The following is a 22,995-nucleotide window of genomic DNA, read 5'->3' on the forward strand; positions in this document are numbered from 1 at the left end:
TCTGGATCAATTTGAGTCAGTTAGTACAGAGGATGTGGAGAAGCTCCTTGGGAGTATGAAAAGAGGACTTGCTCTCTTGATCCTTGTGCGTCTTGGCTGGCTGTCCAGGGGGAGATACCATCAAGATGCTGCTAAACATATAACTAATGCATCTTTCAGGGAAGGCTGTCTTCCATCTTGCTTCAAAGAGGCAGTGGTTAAACCACTTCTACAAAAAGCCTTCCCTTGACCCTCTGGACAGAAACAATTACAGGCCAGTTTGGATCTTAATATTCTTAGGCAAGGCAATTGAGAGGGAAGTCGCCATTCAACTCCAAGCAGTCTTGGAAGAAATGGATTTTTCTACATCCATTTCAAACTGGATTTAGGAAGGGTTACAGAGTTGAGACAGCCATGGTCACATTAGTCGATGACCTCCGTCTGAGCATCGACAGCTCTTTGAAAAGGGGAAGTCTGACCCTTCTGGTGCTATTGAAGGCCTCTCAGCGGCCTTCAATACCATTGACCACAGTATCCTTCTGGAACATATGGAAGAGTTGGGAATTGGGGCACTGCTTTCCAGTGGTTCAGGTCCTACATCTCTGGCAGATTCCTGTGACTTAGGGACAGTTCTTCGTCCAAGAGGGAGCTCAAGTCGGGCATCCCTCAAAGCGTGATTCTGTTCCCAGTGCTATTCAACATTTACATGAAGCTGTTATGTGAGATCTTCTGGAGACATGGGGCGGGGAGCAGGGAGACCTTGAAACAGTAGTACATGTGCTCAACTTCTGTTAACGCACTCTACATGGAGCTATCCTTGTGCCAAGTTCAGAAACTTCAATTGATACAGAATATGGCAGCCAGGTTGGTTACGGACACTTCTAGAACTGACTACATTACACCGGTTCTTAAATCCCTTCACTGGCTGCCCATTAGTTTCTGGACAAGATACAAGGTGTTGGTTCACTCTGGAACGACCTCCGGATGAGATCCGTCCTATTAACACCTTGGAAGCCTTTAGGAAGGCTATTAAGACGGACCTCTTTCCAGACTAGATGAGATCTATTGACTTGCCTCCCCCTCCTCCTGACCCTTACCCTTGCCATCGTTAGTGTGATGGAAATTGCTATTGATGTATATCGTTCCTGCCCTCCCACCTCTCCTTCAGAAAACGACCCATTTCTTGCCCGAAAAGCTTTTTTTATTGTATTGTGTTATGAAAGTTTTTAATTTTCTTGCTGTTTAATAGGATTTTTAAGGGTTGATTAATGTTTTTATAATTGGGAGAAGGGTTGGGGGTTTGGAATTTTAATTGTATTTCTTAAATTGTATGTTATTTTATTACTGTAATCCACTTTGATTCCATTGAGGAAAAAGTAGAATAATAATAATAATAATAATAATAATAATAATAACTTCTCTTCAAAGGGGTCAAAAGCGCTTTCAGTACGCTCCCAGAACTGGGGGGGGGGGGTGTTTCTGGGGCTGTGGGTTTCTCTGTTGGTCCTCCTCTGCAGGGTTGTTGTGAAGGAAAAGGTAAGTATGTGAGGGGGTGCCCAATCTGGATCCTGTGGGTCTCTAAGCCTAGTTCCCAGGTTGACAGGGGATTGCCAGAGTTTTGAGGTCCCTCCGTCTCCCTCCTCTTGGCTTTGGCCAAGAGGATTTTGGCTCTTCTCTCCCCCCCAGAGCCCCCTCCCCCAGGACTCCAGAGAAAACTCCCCTCCCCCAAGAAAAATGCTATTGAATCCTATCCTGTGTGATGCTTTCTATTTGGCACAAAACTCTTTCCCAAATGAAGCATCAGAAGAGAGGGTCTCTCCTCGGCCCCACTTTCCACAAGGGAGGGGGCTCCTCAAAGACCTTTTTACCTTTGAATCCCCCTCCCCTCCATAGCCATGCCTCTCTCCAAGGATCCCACCGGCCTTCATTTATCATAACAACTCCCCTAGTACCCTGGACCCAAGGAATCCCCCAAGGAGGGGGCAGGGAAGGAAAGAGGGAGAGGAGGCCTTGCAGGACCCCTGCCTTTCTTTGGGGGGAGAAGAGGGGCTTCTCCCCTCCAGCCATTCCTCTGAATGAACAAGGGCTCTCCCCACTTCCCTCCCTCCCTCAGAACAGACTGTGAGGGCAGCAATGGCTTCTGGGGCTGAGACTGTGCAGGTGCATATAGTCCCAAAGGCCCCTCCTCAGCATGCGCAGGGATTGCCAGGTCCTAGATGCTGCTGCTTATTCCGCTGGTGGCCTTTGTGGCAAAGGAAGGTATGCGCCGGGGTTCAGTGGCCTCCCCTTCCTTCCCTCCTTTCTTCCTTTGAGGAGACTGCAATGGAGCCCAAGGTGCAGAGCTGGACTCAGGAGGGAAAGGCAGGAAAGGAAGGCTCTGCTTTGGAAATATAGCTCTCTCTGTGTATCCTGTATGTTTGTGTCTGTGTGTCTCTGCTGTTCTTATGGCTGGGAATGGAGTTGAGAACTGAGGAGAGTAGAAAGGGTCAGTTTTGGGCAAATTCAGAAATTTTCTGCATCTAAGTCCAGTGTGTTGAAACAGTAAAGAACTTTATTGAGAACACATAGAAATTCAGTGATTAAGCCAGAACTGACCACTCCAATCCAAACAATACATTAAAACCCCTAAAACCAAAAACATGACCCTCTTCCAAACCTAGCCCCCACCTCCAATTCCCACAGTCTCTGCCCCACAGGTAACTAGGCCCCCTTTTGCCATTCCCAGAAACTAGCCCTTTCTCTTAATGCCGGCCTCCAACTTTCTTAAGCCAAAATCCCACACATTGCAAAAGCTATAATTCCCATAACTATTCTAACCAGCTGCAACAAATCCCAACCTCCCTTCTACCTAACCTATACCACAACCCACAATCCCCAGCCAAATTGACAACGCAAAGCAATTATCTATAGTATTGGCAATTAAAACCTAAACTTAACAAAATCCAACTTGAAAACATAGAGACATATTGACAGACAACTTTTACAAATAAGATCACAAGGGCCTTTTCTTTGCACTGCTGGATTGAAAATATATTTGTTGTATTCGTTATTGACAAATATAATGTTAGGATTTGTGTGGCTTCTCTCCTCTGTGGACTCTCTGATGTGCCACTAGGTGTGACTTCTGAGGAAAACATTTCCCACAATGGTGGCATTTGTATGGCTTCTCTCCTGTGTGGACTCTCTGATGTATCATTAGGATTGACTTCTGAGAAAAACATTTCCCACAACGCTGGCATTTGTATGGCTTCTCTCCTGTGTGGACTCTCTGATGTATCATTAGGATTGACTTCTGAGAAAAACATTTCCCACAACGCTGGCATTTGTATGGCTTCTCTCCTCTGTGGACTCTCTGATGTGCCACTAGGTGTGACTTCTGAGGAAAACATTTCCCACAATGGTGGCATTTGTATGGCTTCTCTCCTGTGTGGACTCTCTGATGTTTCACTAGGTTTGACTTCTCAGAAAAACATTTCCCACAACGCTGGCATTTGTATGGCTTCTCTCCTGTGTGGACTCTCTGATGTATCATTAGGATTGATTTCCGAGAAAAACATTTCCCACAACGCTGGCATTTGTATGGCTTCTCTCCTGTGTGGATTCTCTGATGTGTCACTAGGTGTGACTTCCAAGGAAAACATTTCCCACAACGCTGGCATTTGTATGGCTTCTCTCCTGTGTGGACTCTCTGATGTTTCACTAGGTATGACTTCCAAGGAAAACATTTCCCACAACGCTGGCATTTGTATGGCTTCTCTCCTGTGTGGACTCTCTGATGTGTCACTAGGTCTGACTTCTTTGACTTGTAAGCAAAATGTTTCCCACAATGCTGGCATTTATGTGACGTTTTTCCTGTGTGGACTCTCTCATGACTCAAATGTTTTTCTGTAAAGAACGACAATTACAGATGAGACTGAAAATCAGACTTAACAGAGGAGGGTGTTACTGCATGATTTAGCCCTCATTAATCCCTCCTTCTTAGAGATTAAATTAATAAAGTTGCTGTGAGTAACCTAATCATGACCCTGATGCTTATGCCCCTAAATCCATTGAACAGTTGCATTCTTACTCATAGGAGCTAGCAAAGAAGAGACCGTATGGGAACTGCCTTGAGGGAATCAGTAGAAGAAGATAGTCAAAGGACTGTTGAAAAAAAAAATTCAATTAAACATGTGCAAAAATACTTTGATTGACAGGTGGCATCATATCCTGTGAGACGGCCACTGAATGCTGAGTCAGAGCCCAAGGCATGATGCAAGCTAACTGCAGAGGATGCTTCATGCTGTTTGGCACCAGGAGAGGACTCACAACCAATACAGTATGCAGCTCACATGAGGATTGGAGTGGATTGGATCAGAGTTGTGTGTACAAGGGATGGTGAAGTTGATGGAAGTCGGAGAGGAGAGCTTGCAAATATTTGTATTATTTTGCAACTCAAGATAGAGAACCTCCAAGGATTTCGATGAAATCGACTGTGTTTGTGACTTATTTTTAAGTGTGAAAAGTGGTCATTGCATTGCCAATGCCTATATATGGATATTTGCGTCCGTACTCTGCTATGATATTTTTGAGCTGTATTTGGGTGCATCACCCTCAGATTGTAGCGTACATTGGCTTGTGAACGCGATCAAAATTCAGAGCCAACAAGAATCTGACAGCCGGTGAGCTAATGCCTTTTGTCTGATGTATTTGCATCAAACACCCATTGCATTCAGTTCGTGTCACACCATTCTTCCCCCACAAAGGAAATATTCTAAAGTGATATAAACCTTTCTGAACCCACAGTTTCTGCCCCCAAGCAGAAACCAATTTCAGTATAAATATCAGCCCCGACTTGCTGTTCTTCGGTGTCAGTCCAGTTACAGATAGACACTCTGTTTGTTTTCATGGCTAAACACCTCAATGCACTCACCAACCCCAACTGTCATGGGAACTATGGACCTCTCCTTATTTCAAATCCTCAGCAATTGGAATAAAGATCTGGATAGATAACGTATCACCATTATCAAAGCCTTACATCTATTCACCACACCCACCTTTGTTACCTAGTTCTTGTGTGTGTGCGTGAACACTTATATGTATGTGTCTGTGTGTTTTGCTTTCCCCCTAAATAAAACACAAAAACCTATTTCAAATGCCTCTGAAGATCTGTTTGATTCAGGAACTGCTGTAGATTGGCTGAGTCCAGAGGTCACTATTGCCCCAGTAAAACTATTTTGCTCTATTGAGCTAAGTACCAAACTCCCCTAAAAGCATAGCACTTGCGTCCCACAACATTCCAGAATTGGCAGTTTAGGATTGGATATTTAGAAACCTTACAAAGTGGAGACAATAGTGCCTCACTAAAACTAGAAATTCCAAGATTCCGCAGGAAGTTGTTATGACAATTAAATTACGTGTGAAAGGGAACTAGGAATCGTAGTACTGCACAAGTTGAACATGTGTCAACAGTGTGATGCAGCAGCTAAAAAGGCCAATGTGATCCTAGGCTGTATCAATAGGAGTATAGTGTCAAGATCAAGGGAAGTAATAGTGCCACTCTATTCTGTTTTGGTCAAGGCTCACTTGCAATAATCCTGTGTCCAGTTCTGGGACGACAATTCAAACAGATGTTGAGAAGCTGGAGCATGTCCAGAAGAGGGAAACTAAAATGGTGAATGGTCTGGAAAACATGTTCTCTGAGGAACGACTTAGGGAGCTGGGTATGTTTAGCTTGGAGAAGAGAAGGTTAAGAGTGGATATGACAGCCCTGTTCAAATATTTGAAGAGATGTCATATTCAGGATGGAGCAGGCTTGCTTTCTGCTACTCCAGAGAAAAGGACATGGAACAATGGATGCAAGCCACAGGGACAAGAGATTCCACTTAAACTTTAGGAGGAACTTCCTGAGAGTAAGAGATCTTCAACAGTGGAATATACTCCCTCAGAGTTTGGTGGAGTCTCTTTCTTTGGAGGTCTTTAAACAGAAGTTGGATGGCCATCTCTTGGGGGGTGCTTTGAATGTCTATTCCTGCATGGCAGAAGATTGAACCGGGTGGTCCTTGTGGTCTATTTCAACTCTTTGATTATATCATTCTAAAGCAGAATCATAGCGCTCTGACAGTAAATTATGAAAGGGCCCTCAGTCTTAACAGGAAGGGCAATGGATTCAGGTTCCTTACCCACAGAGACCACATTCTCGTAATTCTCCATCATCACATTACTGTACATAAGTTTCTGCTTCTTCGTCAACATTTTCCATTCCTCTTCGGTGAAATATACCGCCACATCCGCAAAGGTCACCTGCAACAGAAAATAGCCCTCATCCAGAGAGTGACTAAACAAAAGGGGAGGAAAGCACATGGTTCATCCCAAATATTATTTGATCACTTTAGAATTCAGTCCAGGAAATAAACTTTAAATTCTGCAAGCCAGAAAAAAGCTGCAGCCTTTGAGATCCAGTTTGTCTCGAATCCTATCAATATAATATACAATATAATAAAGAATATAATTTAGGCCATTTCTGGAATATTATTGATTGATTAGGATACTGACTATCCCAACATGTATAGTACATTTAGTCACCAATGAATTATAGTGCATTTAGCCATATCTCACCTAATTTCAGAGGTATATTTCATTGTTAAAAACAGTTCTGGGTAGTGCTCTGGGTTTGAGGGCCACTGGGCCCACCCTCAGTTTAGTCCTAGACATATTCTCCCATATCCCCCAGCATTTCACAGATGGGGAAAGCAAGACACATGTGGCTAAGCAACACCAGAAGGTGGTCAAGATGGCCAAAGTTGTTTGATAAAGATCACACAAGCGAGGAAGGGTACCGCAGTTTGCTTTTGCCTCTGTCTCCTGGCAAGGGCAAGACCCTGCTTCCTCCTCTCCTCCCTTCTCCCCTCTTTTGAGTGGAAGGGATGAACACTCTTTTGAATTTGGAACAAAATTTTCAGCAACTGAACTGACCTGAGGAGAAGGGGGAATGTGGGAGGAGGAGAGAGAAATAGGACATTTTCTAAGCCCCTGAAAAAATGAGGTGACAGAGGATTACCCAGGACTCTTTCTGCCAAACTGGGACAGTATGTTCTCCGCTTGCTTTCATGAGCCGGACCAGACATAGATGAAACTAATAGTAAGGATGGCAGCTTACCAAAGAGCTGTTGTACCTCAGGAGCCTCTTTCTGTTGGAGCCCGACTCCCTTTGCTTGGCCTCTGTTTCGGCCATCAGGTGGGCAGGGGGTCCTGGTTGTCCTGCACTTGGGTCACTTCTAGCAAGAGAGGCCCAAAGCCGTGTACAAGGAGGCGAAGATGAAGGTCCTGAGAAAAGGGACCAGGATTAGGATTGACTTCGCAAGAAATCTTGCAGCACTCAAAGACACAAAGAACAGCATCCTGCTGGAGACATACGCAGGTGACATATGCCTCGTTTGGCCCAATGCAGAGGTGGGCATTCCCTTCCTCCCTCTGCACCAAAGAAAGCTCCCTGGACCTAGCATAGATTTACTTCAGCTCCCCTACTCAACAGATACTCCATGCCTTATTAGAGTGGGGGGGGGGGATTAGGGGATGGGGAATTAGAGAGGCCCCTGGTTATGTCCCCATAGATAGATGTGAAATCAGTGCATCATAAATAAATAAACCATCTGCTGAAACCTGCAGAGGTCCCCAGTGCTTTTCCCCAGCATCAGCCCCTTTCAGAAGAAGGCTGTATGCACACTATAGAAATAAGGCACTTTGACACCGCTTTAACTGCTCAGTGCTATGGAATCCTGGGATTTTACCTTTAGGACACTTATCCTTCTCTGCCAGAGAGTTCTCATGCCACAACAAACTACAAATCCCAGGATTCCATAGAATGGAGCCAGGAGTTTCAAACTGGATTATTTCTGCAGTGCAGATACATCCTGAGTCGATTGTAAAAGGATAGAAGCACCGATGTCTTGTTTTTACCCTCCTAATAATGGTTTTCCTTTAAAAAATTAAGTAGTTTGTTTTAGTCTATAATCCTTATTTTTGTTGTTTGTTTTATGTTTCATTCTTGGTAATATGAGTTATTCTGGTCTGTCTCCTTCCTTCTTGCCTAAAAATCTATTAATAAGGAAACTGGGGAGACTTTTAAAACCACTTTTGGCCTTGTTTGGGGGACTAGCCTCCTCTTTGAAGCCAAAACCCAATGTTTGTGAAGAAGAAGAATAAGGCTTGTATGAAAACTCTCCTCTCCATTTCTGACCCCTTTTAAAACCCATGTTCCCCAGAAGGAGCAGAGCTGTTTAATAAGAAAACCCTCTCAGAAAAGAGACACAAAAGACACACAAAGAGACACACTTCCTTCCTTTTGGCCCAAGGAGCCTGGCCTCCTTCTGACTCTGGAGCCTCAGGAGAGAAAGAGAAGCCTCTGTTCAACTGAGACTCAGAGAAGGTTCCGGAACATTATTCTCCACAGTCACAAGCAGAACAAAATGGCTGCCAGAACACAAAATGGCCACCTCTGGCTCAGCACTTGGAGGCCTCAGTGCAGTAGTGAAACCTACCACTTCCAGGCCTTGTCCCTCTGCTCCCTCTCCCCTCTCTCTCTGCCTCCTTCCTTCCTCCTTGTCTGTCTGTCTGTCTGTCTGTCTGTCCTTCCTTTCCTCCTTCTCACTCACTCTTCCGCGTGCAGAGCTAAATAGAGAGGCAGAAGCTCCTCCCCTTCTTTAATCTGGCCAATGGGAGCAGAGGAGCTGGAAGGCCCCGCCCCCTGCCCCACCCTCACAGGCTCCTCCTGCAGTTAATATGGAACAAGGCAGGAGGGACTGAGGGACCCTGGAGCCCCAGCCACACTGGCGGCCATTTTGTGTTCTGGCGGCCATTTTGTGTGCTGTTTGTGACTATGGAGTATGTTCTAGAACCTTCTCTGAGTCCTCAGTTGAACATGCATAAACACACACAGATACACAGAGAGAGAGAGAGCGAGACATATAGACACACATATACACACATTATATACACACACACACACAGAGAGACATATATACACATACATATACTGTACAGTGGTACCTCGGGATACGAAATACCCAGGTTACGAAATTTTCGGGATACGAAAAAATCCCATTGGAAAACATTGTTCCGGGTTACGAAAGTTTTTTCGGGTTACGAAAAAACTTTTGGTGCTTTTCGGCGCGATTTCACACGGAATCGCGGCTTTTCCCCATTAGCGCCTATGGGAATTCGGCTTGCGAAAGCCTTTCGGGTTACGAAATTGACAGCGGAACGAATTAATTTCGTAACCCGAGGCACCACTGTATATATACATACGTGTCACAACAAACTACAATTCCCAGGATTCCCTGATTTGAGAAGGGAATTGCCTCCACGCTTCCAGATCACAGCCCCAGAGAAAAAGTCTCTACAGTATATCAGCATTGCCAATTTAAGTCCACTTTTTCAGCTGCATTTGAATTTAATAATGATAATAATAATGGTGATGATGATGATGATAGATAGATAGATAGATAGATAGATAGATAGATAGATAGATAGATCGATCGATCGTGTAGCACCTTTGAGACTCACTAAAAGAAAAGTTGGCAGCATGAGCTTTCCTAGACTTAAGCGTACTTCCTCAGATGTATGGGAATTGTAGTTTATTGTGGCACCAGAGCTCTCTCTCACAAAACTACAATTCCCAGGGTTCCCTAGCACTGAGCCAGGGCAGCTAAAGTGGTCTTGAACTGGATTATTTCTGCAGTGTGTCTTGGAACCAACTCAGACTGCATCTTCACTCCAGAGACAATCCAGTGTCATACCATTTTAACTGCCATGGCCCAGTGCTATGAAGTCCCGGTAATTGTAGTTTGTTATCATACCAGAGTTTGCTGAGAGAGAAGGTTCAATGTCTCACAGAACTAGAATTCCCAGGATTCCATAGCACCGAGCCTGGGCAATTAAAGGGGTGTCAAACTGGATTATTTCTGCAGTGTGGTTGCAGCGGAACACGTTTCTATTTTGCATAAATCTTCCTGGCCCCCCTTCATGTCCAAATAAGTATCTTAAAGGTATTAGAAGGACTGAAAGATTCTTTGTTTGGTCCAATGGTAATTTTGAGAGTTGAAATAAGTTACAATTATTTTTATTCAATTAGGTTTACATTTATTTGCTAAAGATCCACCATATTAGTAAAAATATAAATAAATCCTATTATTATTATTATTATTATTATTATTATTATTAACATTACGGGAACTTTCAAGGGATTTTGACTGAATATTCCGTGTAATATGGGGTGGATTCCATGGATTTTGGTAAAACATGCCGGGAAATAAGTTCAAGGCTTCTTACCAACACTGGTCCTGCCCTGCAGTAAGGCCACTCCAATCCCTCTCAACCGAGGACTACAACTCCCAAGTCTTCTTTCTTTCTTTCTTTCTTTCTTTCTTTCTTTCTTTCTTTTTTTGTTACTTTCCTTCTTCCTTCCTTCCTTCTTTTCTCCCAAGCTGCCTTCTGTTAGTGCTGTTACTGCTCTTGTTGTCGTTGTGTGCTTCTAAGTTGTTTCTGACTTATGGTGACCCTAAGGGAAGTCCATTGAAGGCTTTTCTTGGCAAGATTTGTCCAGAAGTGGTTTTGCAAGTGCCTCCCTCTGAGGCTGAGAGAGTGTGACTTCTTGCCTAAGGTCACTCAGTGGATTTCCGTGGCCAAGAGGGCATTCGGACCCTGGGCTCCAGGGTCATAGTCCAATGCTCCAGCCACTAAACCACCGCTGGCTCTTTCTTGAGGCTTTGTAGTTTTTTGTGGTGTGGCTACAAGTCATTGCCGACTTCTGGGGAGCCTTCCCTGGGGTTTTCTTGGCAAGAGTTGTTCAGAGGAGGTTTGCCATTGCCTTCCTCTGAGGCTGAGAGAGTGTGACTTCTTGCCCAAGGGCACCCAGCTGGTTTCATGGAGGAGTGGGGCACTGGAGCCTGGACTCCAGAGTTGTAACCCAACACTCAAACCATTGCACCACACTGCCCCCCGTTTCCATATACAACCTGAGAAATAATAGCAGACTTTTTTCTGTTCTTCATGTGTGTCTTCAAGTCTAATCCAATTTATGGCAACCCTAAGGCAAACTTATCATGGGGTTTCCTTGGCAGGTTTATTCAGAGAGGGGATGCCATTGCCATCCTCTGAGGCTGAGAGAGTGTGACTTGCCAAGGGTCACCTAAGTCCAAAACACACTGCAGCAATAATCCAATCTGAGATTGCTTTAACTGCCCTGGCTCAGTGCTAGGGTATTGTGGGAGATGTAGTTTTGTGGGACATTGAGCCTTCTCTGTCAGAGGGCTCTGGTGCCACAATAAACTCCAATTCCCAGGATTCCCTAGCACTGGGCCAGGACAGTTAAAGCGCTCTCAGACTGGACTATTGCTGCCGTGTGTTTTGGACCTTTCTTGGCCGTAAACTGTCCATATCCTGCAATGCATCTCCTAATTCTGTTGGCAGTCCCTCCCTCCCAACACTTTCTCATTTCCCCCCAAAACCAGCGCAAAGCTGGCAGATGGAAAGAGGTTTTAAAGCAGCATTTAAATCTGCCACATTTGTTTTTAAAATACTAAATGTCCCAAATGCTATTATCAGTTTTGTAGCTATTATTACAGAAAGACATAGAGTGCAAACTCCTCAAGTACCTTTATTTTCTGGAGTGAAATGGGCTTTTCCAACTGACTCACTGTGATGATCTCCGGTGGTCCAAGCAGCCAAACTGCGGCCCTGTAACAACAACAACAACAACAACATTTTTATTCCCCTCTCTTCAGCCAAAAGGCTATCAGAGTGTCTTACAAATTGTTAATTAGACATTTAGACATTATGGCTCTTAGCCCAGCAGACCCTTAAATTCCTTAAATCCCGCTGCCTCCATCCAGTGAATTATAAAAGGGTTTCCCTTAACCTACACTGGGACCAGTTAAGGAACCTTATTTCTACTTCTTTACTGATCTTCCAAGCATCAACCGAACCAAAACACGTGTAAAAGGAGCAATGAGTAGTAGATACTCCAAGGAGGAATTTACTATTAATAACAAAATATAACTGAAATATAAGTCATACAAGATATTAAATTTACAGTGCTATATAAATAAAGGTTAATAAGAATAAGAATAAGAATCTTGCAGGTACAAAATTTGTAAGTATATAATGTTCAATTCATACAAGCTAATAAAGAAATAAATAAACCTAAGCGTCCAATTCTGAGACTAACTTCCAAGATCCGCTCTTTAACTCTCTCTCTCTCGATCTCCAACCGACACAATTCCCCCAACTGTCTCTTGGTCTCTCAGGCCTTATATCTCCTTCTCATGGAAGCTTCCAGAAGAACCTTTATCTTGCTCTCTGATTGGTCAAGAGAGCCTTCCATAGCAGTGATGTCATTCTGCATTTGCCTAAACCTCCCTTTTCTGCCTGAAGAAGACCTCCATTGACTGGAGCCCAGTCATTACACTTACCCAAGGCAAGGCTTGCCCCTGTTTCCCAATGTTGTTCTTGGGGTCTGTCTTCCAGTTGTTTCCAGGTCTTATGGTGACCTTATGGGAGTCTCTGAAGGGGTTTTCCTGGCAGGTTTCTTAAGAGTGGGTTTCCCATGGCCATCCTCTGAGGCTGAGAGAGTGTGACTTGCCCAAGGCTTCAGTCCTTTTGGAAGCCTTTTTGCTTTCTCTTCTAGAAGGCAGCTGAAGTGTTGCTTCTTGCTCTGAAGAAGGAGAGGAACATTATGGCATCCAAAAGGCTAACGTTCTCTGGAGTTATGTCTGATAATATGAATATATAGAATTGAAATACCTGTTCATTTATTAAAATGTTTATAGTGCACCCCATATCATAGACTCTCATAGATATGTCTCTTAATAGCAGTTAACCAAATTAAACAGTATATAAAACAAAAACATGAAACAAGCTAGAGAAGGAAACTGTTACATGGATTTGTAATTGGTTGACTGGCCAAACCCAAAGGATATTCAACAGTGGCTCCTTTTCATCCTGGAGAGAAGTGACCAGTGGGGTGTCCAGTGGGGCTCTGTCCAGGGCCCAGTGCTATTCAACATCTTTATCAAGGACTTGGATGACAGAATTGGGGGCATACTTATCAAATTTGCAGATGAAACCAAATTACGAGGAGTAGCTAATACCCCAGAAGACAGGATCAAAATTCAAAATGTTCTGAATAGACTAGAAAGCTGGGCTAAAGCTAACAAAATGAAATTCGACACGGAGAAATGTTTGGTATTGCACTTAGGGTGGAAATATGAAATGCAGAGATATAGGATGAGGTACACCTGGCTGAATGAAAATACTTATGAAATGGATCTAGGGGTCCAAGTAGACCACAAGTTTAACATGAGTCAACAGTGTGATGAGGCAGCTAACAAGACCAATGCGATTTTAGGCTGCATCAATAGAAGTATAGTGTCTAGATCAAGGGAAGTAATAGTGCCACTATATTCTGCTCTGGTCAGGCCCCACCTGGAATATTGTGTCCAGTTCTGGGCCCCACAATTCAAAAAGGACATTGAGAAACTGCAGCGTGTCCAAAGGAGGGCGACTAAAATGGTGAAGGATCTGGAATCCATGCCCTATGAGGGAGTGGGAATGTTTATCCTGGAGAAGAGAAGGTGATATGAGAGCCCTGTTTAAATATTTGAAGGGATGTCATATTGAGGAGAGAGTAAGCTTGTTTTCTGCTGCTCCAGAGACTAGGACCCTGAACAATGGATGCAAGCTACAGAAAAAGAGATTCCAGCTCAACATTAGGAGGAATTTCCTGACAGTGAGGGCTGTTCGACATTGGGACACACTCCTTCCTCGGAGTGCAGTGATCTTTAGAGGTCTTTAAACAGAGGCTGGATGGCCATCTGTCGAGGATACTTTGATTGAGAGTTCCTGCATGGCAGAATGGGGTTGGACTGGATGGCCCTTGTAGTCGCTTCCAACTCTATGATTCTATGATTCTAAGTGAACATGAAACATGTAATAAGAAAGTAATGCTATGTAATGAGAGGAAAAGGTATGTATACAAAGAACAATTACAATACACAAATCAGCTTCAATTTATCTACTCTGAATAACATACTGATGTAATGCAGAATAACATCTAAACAATGATAATGTAAAAACTAATTTCAGTTTATTACTATGAATAACCTACTAATGTAAGTAATACAGAATGACTGTATATAAACAAGGGCAATTGTGAGTACAGTTACACAAAGGCTTCAGTACAATGACAATACATATAATTAAGAATGGGCTACAACAAAACAACAAAAGGAACAATTACAAGACACAAACTCCCTCCAATATATCTGCTCTAGGTGACATGCTAAAATAGATGATATGAAACTGAATAAAGTGCTGTTATCCCTGTATTGGGGAATTGATGGAGCACATTTAAAGACAAAAGGTCTTCCTCAGCCGCAAGGGAGCAGGCTGTCATCTGAGATACTCTCGTTCTTCCTCATTCAAAAAATGTGCCAGAGATGTCTTTTGCAACCGATCTTCCTCTACTTTCCTGCATGAAACCTGTCCTGGTTTTGGGATCTTCTGGGGAGGCCCTGGTTGCTGTCCCACGGACCTTTCAGGTGCATTTGGTGGAAGGCAAGAGGGCTGCTTGGGGGCTGCTCTCAGGATTGGGAACCCCTTCTTAGTCTTGCTGTTTTCATTAATATTCTGCTTCCCCTGATTTGGGACACAAGGCAGGTTCTAACCATTAAAACAACCGTTGTTTTTGTTGTGTGTCTTGAAGTGGTTTCTGACTTATGGCGACGCTATCCTGGGTTGTTCTTGGCAAGATTTGTTCAGAGGAGCTTTGCCATTGCCTTCCCTTGAGGCTGAGAGAGTGCGACTTCCCCAAGGTCACCCAGAAGGTTTCTTTTTTAAATCTTTATTGTATTAAAAGACATATTTTGTGACAGCAGCTAGAACAGAAATAGCTAAATTATGGAAATATGAAAAGATACCAACTTGGGAAACCTGGGAAAGTAAATGAGTGCAGGGAATTGGATAGACTTTCATGTATATCCCAAAATCATGATAAAGGCAGAAGAAAGGAGGAGTGGAAGAAAGTTTTGATAAAGTGGGGAAAAGAATGGGAATTAAACTTGTCGCTAGTGGAGGACTAATCAAAGTCCTCTCTTTTTACTCTTCTCAGTGGATTTGGGAGAATGAAGTTTAAGGATCTTTAAGAATATTATGCTATGCATGTTATAAATTGAATATAAACATATTCTGTTTCTTTTTGCTTTCTTATATAAATCCCAGGTCAACAGAGGATGATTGAATGAATCGCTGTGTATATTAAAAACAATAGGGAGAGATCCATACAATGAAATTGATGTGAACATCTGTATAAATATATATTTCTTCAGTTGTTGTTAACCTTACAAAATAGTAAGAGAAATAAGAGAAGTAGACAAATTTTCTATGTAAAATCGAATGAAAAAATTTGCAGTTTCTTTCTTTTTTTACTTAAATTGTAAAGGAATAATTCACAGCTAGACTTCATATTTCGGAGGGAGGTTTCAAGGCGAAGGACATTCAAATGGGCTCGAATTCAGAAGACGGAAAAGGAAGACTGAAGAGGGTCCCAAATGACCAGTCAAGACTCAGATTTGCTTTTACAAGCAATTTTTATTTGGATTATGTATTGGTCGTGTTTTATGTATTTGGAAACTTAAATAAAGATGAATTTAAAAAATACATATAACTTATAACAAACAAATGAACGACATTTAAATTACCAAACATACATAGGAATACCATATATACATATAATTCTAAATGCAAAATACATTGGAATAAACTTCCAAACCTAAAGCGACAGCTAGCTCCTTTCTTTAAATAATCCTCTTTTATCTCTGGCTAATTAGTCTTTACATCTTTTCTTGTTCTCAAGTCGATTTAGACTCATGGCGACCCTATGGATGAGAGTCCATAATTCTCTATTTGTCTTCATACTTGACCTATACCAGTTTTATTTTGAATTGGAATTATTCCCTCCCCTTTTCAATGTAAATCCTTTGTACATATTCCCCCAGATATTACCATTTCTTTCCACAATACATAGTAATCTTCATTACAAATTTGACTTTTATATAATCTTTATTATTTTCTGAGTCATAAAAATAGAAAACAACAACACAAATCCAGTATCCATAACATCACTGTCACAAATCTTTCCGTTTCCTTGGACCCACTTTCTGCTTTCTGTCTTCTTGGCCTTTCAAGGAGCTCACTTTCATCATATTATAACCGAACCCTGCTTTTAAACACAAATTTTATGCACAACTCTAAAACGTATGAACACAATATATCCCAATTGCTTATTGATAATATCAGTTTTCATTTATGTTCTTATCTATTGTCAAAATAACGTATGCATAACTTCACAGTATTCGATTCCTTCTTTATCATGGTTTTCTTTAAGCAGGAGACTCAAACTTTCTTCTACTGACCTATAATTAATCAGGAAATAAAAATCCACATTTAAACCAATTTTTGAAGAACAGACTTTGTAGATTCAATTCCAGTTAATTCAGACCTCAATGAGCTTCAAATTTAAGTTCCATTCTTTTTCCATTCCTCTTCTCTTTTTCCATATCCTAATTCTGAGCCCTACAAGAGAGTTTGTCCAGTTCCCTGCAATCATTAACTCTCTGCATCCAATTTTCCCGTCTTGGAGTCTCATCTGACTTCCATAACTTTGCTATTTCAATTCTAGCTGCTGTTACAAGATATAATATAATCCTGCAATATTGTATTTCGTCCGGTGGGCTTAAAATCGAAGTTATATTGAGTAAGTACAATTTAGGGCTCATTGGGAATTTTATTCCCAATATCTGCTGTATTGAGTCATGTACTTTCTTCCAAAATTTCTGAATTTCCCTGCAATGCCACCATCTATGATAGATGTTTCCCTTTTCACAATCACACCCCCAACAATTCCCCTGTGCTAATTTATAAGGTTTGTTTAGCTTCCATGGGGTGTAATATCACCTGTTCATTATTTTCATGTGATTCTCTTTTAGATCCTGTGCTACTTGATCTTTGGAATAGCGGTATATAAATAAAACAAATTATTATTATTACTGTACATTTATTTGTTCTATTCCAGGCGTTTTGCCATTCTTCCATTTCCATTTTGCTCCCATATCCTGCGCCCATTTCCCCATATACTCTTTCACAGTCTCCTGTTCCATATTCCTGCTCAACAGTAGTTTGTGTCATTTGGATATCTTGTTCTTATCAGGTTGCCAGAACAAATCATCCAATCCGTTTAGTCTAGCTTCGATCCCTATTGTTTTGTTGTCTACCAGAAATCTTTGTTTTAGCTGGTAGAAATTAAACCACTGTCTATTATGTCCATCCTTGTCAATATCTTCCCTAGATCTTATCGACCAATTCCCTGATTGATCTTTCTTAAGCCAATGTTTGTAAGTGAGACAATTACTGATGCTTCTCCATCTACCGAAGAGTGGCTCCTGGGCCGATGTCCGAAGTGCTAACTTAAAACAAAATGTCTTTTTAATCTTGTTCCAAGTGAGTAGTAAAGATTTCCTCATTGGATGATTATTGAAATCTTTATTCATCCCCAACTTCTCATAACATAAGAAGGCGTGCCAACCAAATCTTAACTGCACATCCTCTAGATCAAGCATTTCTTTGTCCTCTAATTTAATCCAGTTTTGGATCCAAATTAGATTACATGCCCAGTAATATAATCTGAAGTCTGGGAGCGAATAGCCCCTCTCTCTGAAGCATCTTTGAGCTCCTCCCATTTAATCCGAGGTTTGTGTCCTTTCCATATGGATTTTTTTAGCTCGGCTTCCCAACCTTTAAATATCTTATTCTTAATCTCTATTGGCAAATTTTGTAGCAGAAACATACTTTTCTGTAGAAGTGCCATTTTGATTACGGCAATTCTGCCTCGTAGTGAAAGATTTAACCTTGTTCCCTCTCCTTAAATTTTCTCTTATGTCTTTCCATACCCCTAAATAATTATTGTCTTTAGAAATCCAAATTCCTAAGCGCCTCAGTTTCTTTCCTACTTGGAAGCCCGGTTTCCTCTTTCATTCCTCTACCTCTTCTCCAGTCATATTTTTAGTTATCAGCACTGTCTTGTATTTATTGATTTTCAGTCCTGTGAATCTGCCGAATTTGTTTAGCTCCTGTAGCAGCGGTTCTCTGCCCCGATTTGGGTCCTCCAAAACTGTTACTACGTCATCCGCAAACGCTCTTATCTTGGTTTCATTTCCTTTCCTGTTAATCCCTTTTATATTTGGATTACCTTTAACAGAGGAAACCAAAATTTCCATCACTACTAAGAATAAGAGCGGTGATATCGTGCATCCTTGCCTTGTGCCCTTATTGATCATACATTCTTGGGAACTTTCTTCGTTGATAATTAAGCTCTTTGCCGATTATATATTTGCCTTATTGTCTCCCATTTCCATACTTTTTTCCACTTCTATCAAAAAATCCCATCTCACACCGTCGAAGGCTTTCTCCGTGTCAATAGCAATTAGGGCACATTTTTTCTCATTATTCACCTGGTAAAATTCAAGACGATTTATAATCATTCTGATATTGTTCCTAATCTGTCTGCCCAGTAAAAGTCCGTTTTGCTCCTTCCCAATTGTCGAATTCAAAATTCCCTTCAGTCTGCTGGCAAGTATTTGTGTGAATATCTTATAATCAATGTTCAGCAAACTTATTGGTCTATAATTAGTCATTACCAAGCTGTCCTTTCCTTCTTTAGGAATTAAAGTGATACTCGCTAGCTCCCATGAGTCTGGAATCCCCTCTGCATTAATAGGATTAAACCATTTATATAGTGGATCCACTAGTTCCCCTTGAAATGTTTTATAATATCTAGCTGTAGATCCGTCCACTCCAGGGAATTCCCCCTCTTTATCATCTTCTTATCTTCCCTCCGTCTATGGAGCCTGCAAAGGGAGGGGGCTTCCTTTCCTGGGGAGGGCATGGTCTAGATCCCCTCTCTATGGGGCTTCAAAAGAAGGCTCCAGGGCAGAGGAGAATGTGGCCTAATAGAGGGACCCTAACATTTCCCCAAATGAGCACATTCTCCGTCTCTCTGTCCAGAGGCAGAGCCCTCTTTCCCAAAATGGCTGCTGAGGGATTCCTATCCAGATGCCCCCTTTATGCCATCTCTTCCCTTGGCACTTTCCTTCTTTCCTTCCTTTAACCTCCATCCCTTCAAGGAAGGGGACTTTCAGGCAAAGAACTAACAATGGCTTCCATGTCCTTTCTGCATGTTCCCTGAGGAGGATCACTGATCTTTGCAGGGTTGGTGTGAAGGGTTCCTGTGAAAGCAGCAATGGCTTCAGGGCCTGAGACTGAGCATGTGTACATGCTCCAAAGGCCCCTCCTCAACATGCGCAGGGATCACCAGGGCCTTGCTGCTGCTGAGGTTTATTCCATTGGCAGCTTTTGCGGAAAGGGAAGGAGTGCATCCTTCATTCCTTCCTTCCTGTCTTTTTTCCTTCCTTCCTTTGAGGAGACTTGGAGGATGCCAGAATGGAGCCCAAGGAGGAGCTGGACTCAGGAGGGAAAGGGAAAGAAGGAAGGCTCTGCTTTGTACATATAGCTCTATCTGTCTGTTTGGTATGTTTTTGTGTGTGTTTGCCTCTGTTCTTCTTATGGCTGGGAATGAAGCTGAGGACTGATGAGAGAATGAAATGTATTTTGTGCAAATTCAGAACTTCTGTGCATCAAAGAATCCAACACATTGAAACAACAAATAACTTTATTGAGAACACATAATCAGAAATTCAGTGTTTAAACCAGAACTGTCCTCCCCAAGACAAAGAATACATTGAAACCCCAACACCTAAACCTCCACCTTCTACCAATCCTAGCCCCCACATCCACAGTTGCACAGTCTATGCCCCAAAGAGAACAAGGCCAACTTTGCCATTCCCAGAAACTAGCCCCTTTCTGTTAATACCTGCCCCCACCTTTCTTCAGACAACATCCCACACTTTCCCAAAGCTATCATTCCCATAACTATTCTAGCCAGTTGTAAAAAAATCCCAGCACCCCATCTAGCTGACCTATACCATGACCCATAATCCCCAGCCAAAATTATAACCTGAAGCAATTATCTATACTAATAGCAATTAAACTTAACAAACTATAACTTTAAAACATAAACAGAGATATAGACAGACAAACATAACACACAAAATCACAAGGGCCTTTTCTTTGCACCATTGGATTGAAAATATACTTTTTGTATTCCTTATTGACAAAAACAATGTTAGTTTACTGCTGAGATTTGAGTGGCTTCTCTCCTGTGTGGACTCTCTGATGTCTCACTAGGCTTGACTTCTGAGAGAAACATTTCCCACAATGCTGGCATCTGTATGGCTTCTCTCCTGTGTGGACTCTCTGATGTCTCACTAAGATTGCCTTCAAAGAAAAACATTTCTCACAATGTTGGCATTTGTATGGCTTGTCTCTTGTGTGGACTCTCTGGTGTGTCACTATGTATGAATTCAAAGAAAAACATTTCCCACAATGCTGGCATTTGTATGGCTTTGCTCCTGTGTGGATTCTCCAATGTTTCACTAGGTTTGACCTCCGAGAAAAACATTTTCCACAATGCTGGCATTTGTATGGCTTCTCTCCGGTGTGGATTCTCCAATGTTTCACTAGGTGTGACTTCCGAGAAAAACATTTCCTACAATGCTGGCATTTGTATGGCTTCTCTCTGGTGTGGACCCTTTGATGTCTCACTAGGTCTGACTTCATAGAAAAACATTTCCCACAATGCTGGCATTTGTATGGCTTCTCTCCGGTGTGGATTCTCTGATGTCTCACTAGGTGTGACTTCTGAGAAAAACATTTCTCACAATGCTGGCATTTGTGTGGCTTTTCTCCAGTGTGGACTCTCTCGTGACTCAAATGTTCTTCTGGAAAGAAGGACAATGACAGTCAAGACTGAATATCAGAGTTAAGAGTGGAGAGTGTTACCCCAAGATCCAGCCCCCTTTAACCCTTCCCAAATTGAGATTAAATTAATAAAGTTGGTGTGAGTGACCTGAGCATGATCCTGTTGCAGATACCCTTAATTCATGGAACAATTGTATCCTTACTCATAGGAGCTGGCAAAGAAGAGATTGGAGGGGGACTGCCTTAAAGGAATCACTGGAAGCAAATAGTCAGACAAAGGATTGTTGAAAAAATATTCTATTAAACATGTGAAGAAATATTTTGATTGACAGGTGGCATCATATCCTGTGAGACTGCCATAGAGTCCTGAGTCAGAGCCCAAGGCATGTTGGAAGCTAACTGCAGAGGTCCCTTCATGCTGTGTGGCACCAGGAGATGACTCACAACCAATACAGTATACAGCTCACATGCGGATTGGTGTGGATTGGAGTTGTGTGTACAAGGGATGGTGAAACTGATGGAAGTCGGAGAGGAGAGCTTGCAAACAATTGTATTATTAGGAGCAGGTGACTTTTAAAATTGCCAGATATTGTGCAGCTGTGATTATTTGTTGCAGAATTTTTTTGAAACAGATGCAGAAACACCTATGAAATATCTTGAAATAATTATGACACAGAGTCAGGCGATTACATTTTTATACACTTCCTTTTTGAAATTAATATGATTGTATATGGTGTTTACTGCACTATATTCGGTTGACTGTTATGTTTTATATGAATCATTTTAGAAGTTTGAAGTGGATGAGTGGGTTGCCACTATAAATACAACAAACAAATGATGTGTAGCTTGTATTCTGCTCGAAATGTTATATAACTCAGCTTAGGAGATACTCGATTAGGATACAAGTTTCTAAGCCATCGTGCCAAAGCTACTATTTTAAATCTATATTTCTCAAAGTTATTTGGGACAATTTTTTCCTGCCAGGTTTAGGATTTCATTTTATGGATTGATGTTTACCCTTATTGCTAGAATATAATTTATTATTGTGATGCTTTGTAATATTTGTATTTATTTTGTTTGTTTGTTTTAATCTGGCCATGAGCCGTAATAAATTATTCATTCATTTATTTGTATTATTTTGCAACTCAAGATAAAGAACCAAATGAAATCTACTGTGTCCATGACTTATTTTTAAGTGTGGAAACTGGTCAGTGTATTGCCAAAACCTATCTCTGGATATTTGCTTCTGTACTCTGCTATGATATTTTTGAGCTGCATCTGGGACCCTCAGATTCTAGTGTACATTGTCTGTGAACACGATCAAAATTCAGAGCCAACAAGGATCTGAGAGGTGACCTTTTGTCTGAAGTATTTGCATCAAACACCCACTGCATTCAATTTGGTTTCATGCCATTCTTTCCCCTCACAGGAAATATTCTAAAGTGATATAAACCTTTCTGAACCTTCAGTTTCTGCCCCCAAGCACCAATTTCCATATAAATATCAGCCCCGACTTGTTGTTCTTTGGTGTCAGTCCAGTTACAGACAGACATTCTTTTCATGGCTAAGCACCTCAATGCGCTCACCAACCTCAGTTTTCACGGGAACTACTGACCTCTTCCCATTCCAAATCCTCAGCAATTGGAATAAAGATCTGGATAGGTAGCCTATTACCATTATCAAAGCCTTACATCTATTCACCACTCCCACCTTTGTTACCTAGTTCTTGCGTGTGTGCATGAACACTTATATGTATGTGTCTGTGTGTTTTGCGTTCCCCTTAAATAAAACACTAAAACCTGTTTCAAATGCCTCTGAAGATCTGTTTGATTCAGGACCTGTTATAACTTGGCTGAGTCCAGAGGTCTCTATTGTCCCAGTAAACCTATTTTGTTCTATTGAGCTAAGTACCAAATTCCCCTAAAAGCATAGTACTTGTGAATGTCCTCCCCAGACTCCAGCATATTGGATAACAAAGGATCTCTTGAATCAACCATGGAGCTAAGCAAGCTCAGGTAAGAAAAGAAACATTAGACAAAAGCAGATTTTGTGTCCCTTTCTTCCCTTCATAGTAATTACTCATAATTGCTAAATGGAACCCCTAAATAT

At 41.8% G+C, this 22,995-nt stretch overlaps 1 protein-coding gene across 1 annotated transcript in view; it reads right to left on the bottom strand.

The window, feature by feature from the left end:
• Window positions 1-3,043: 3,043 nt before the first annotated feature.
• The window catches only part of LOC149278062 (uncharacterized), a 498,960-nt gene continuing 479,008 nt past the window's right edge, over window positions 3,044-22,995 (bottom strand). Inside the window, exons 3-5 of the mRNA XM_089502431.1 lie at window positions 20,563-20,906; window positions 20,316-20,403; window positions 3,044-3,768 (exon numbers count right to left, since the gene is read on the bottom strand). Coding sequence (XP_089358557.1) covers window positions 3,044-3,768; window positions 20,316-20,403; window positions 20,563-20,906 — 1,157 coding nt within the window. The remainder of the gene's footprint in view (window positions 3,769-20,315; window positions 20,404-20,562; window positions 20,907-22,995) is intronic.

The sequence above is a fragment of the Sceloporus occidentalis genome, unplaced genomic scaffold (assembly GCF_023333645.1).
Source record: "Sceloporus occidentalis isolate IW3139 unplaced genomic scaffold, rSceOcc1.0.p SCAF_202, whole genome shotgun sequence".
Taxonomy (NCBI): domain Eukaryota; kingdom Metazoa; phylum Chordata; class Lepidosauria; order Squamata; family Phrynosomatidae; genus Sceloporus; species Sceloporus occidentalis.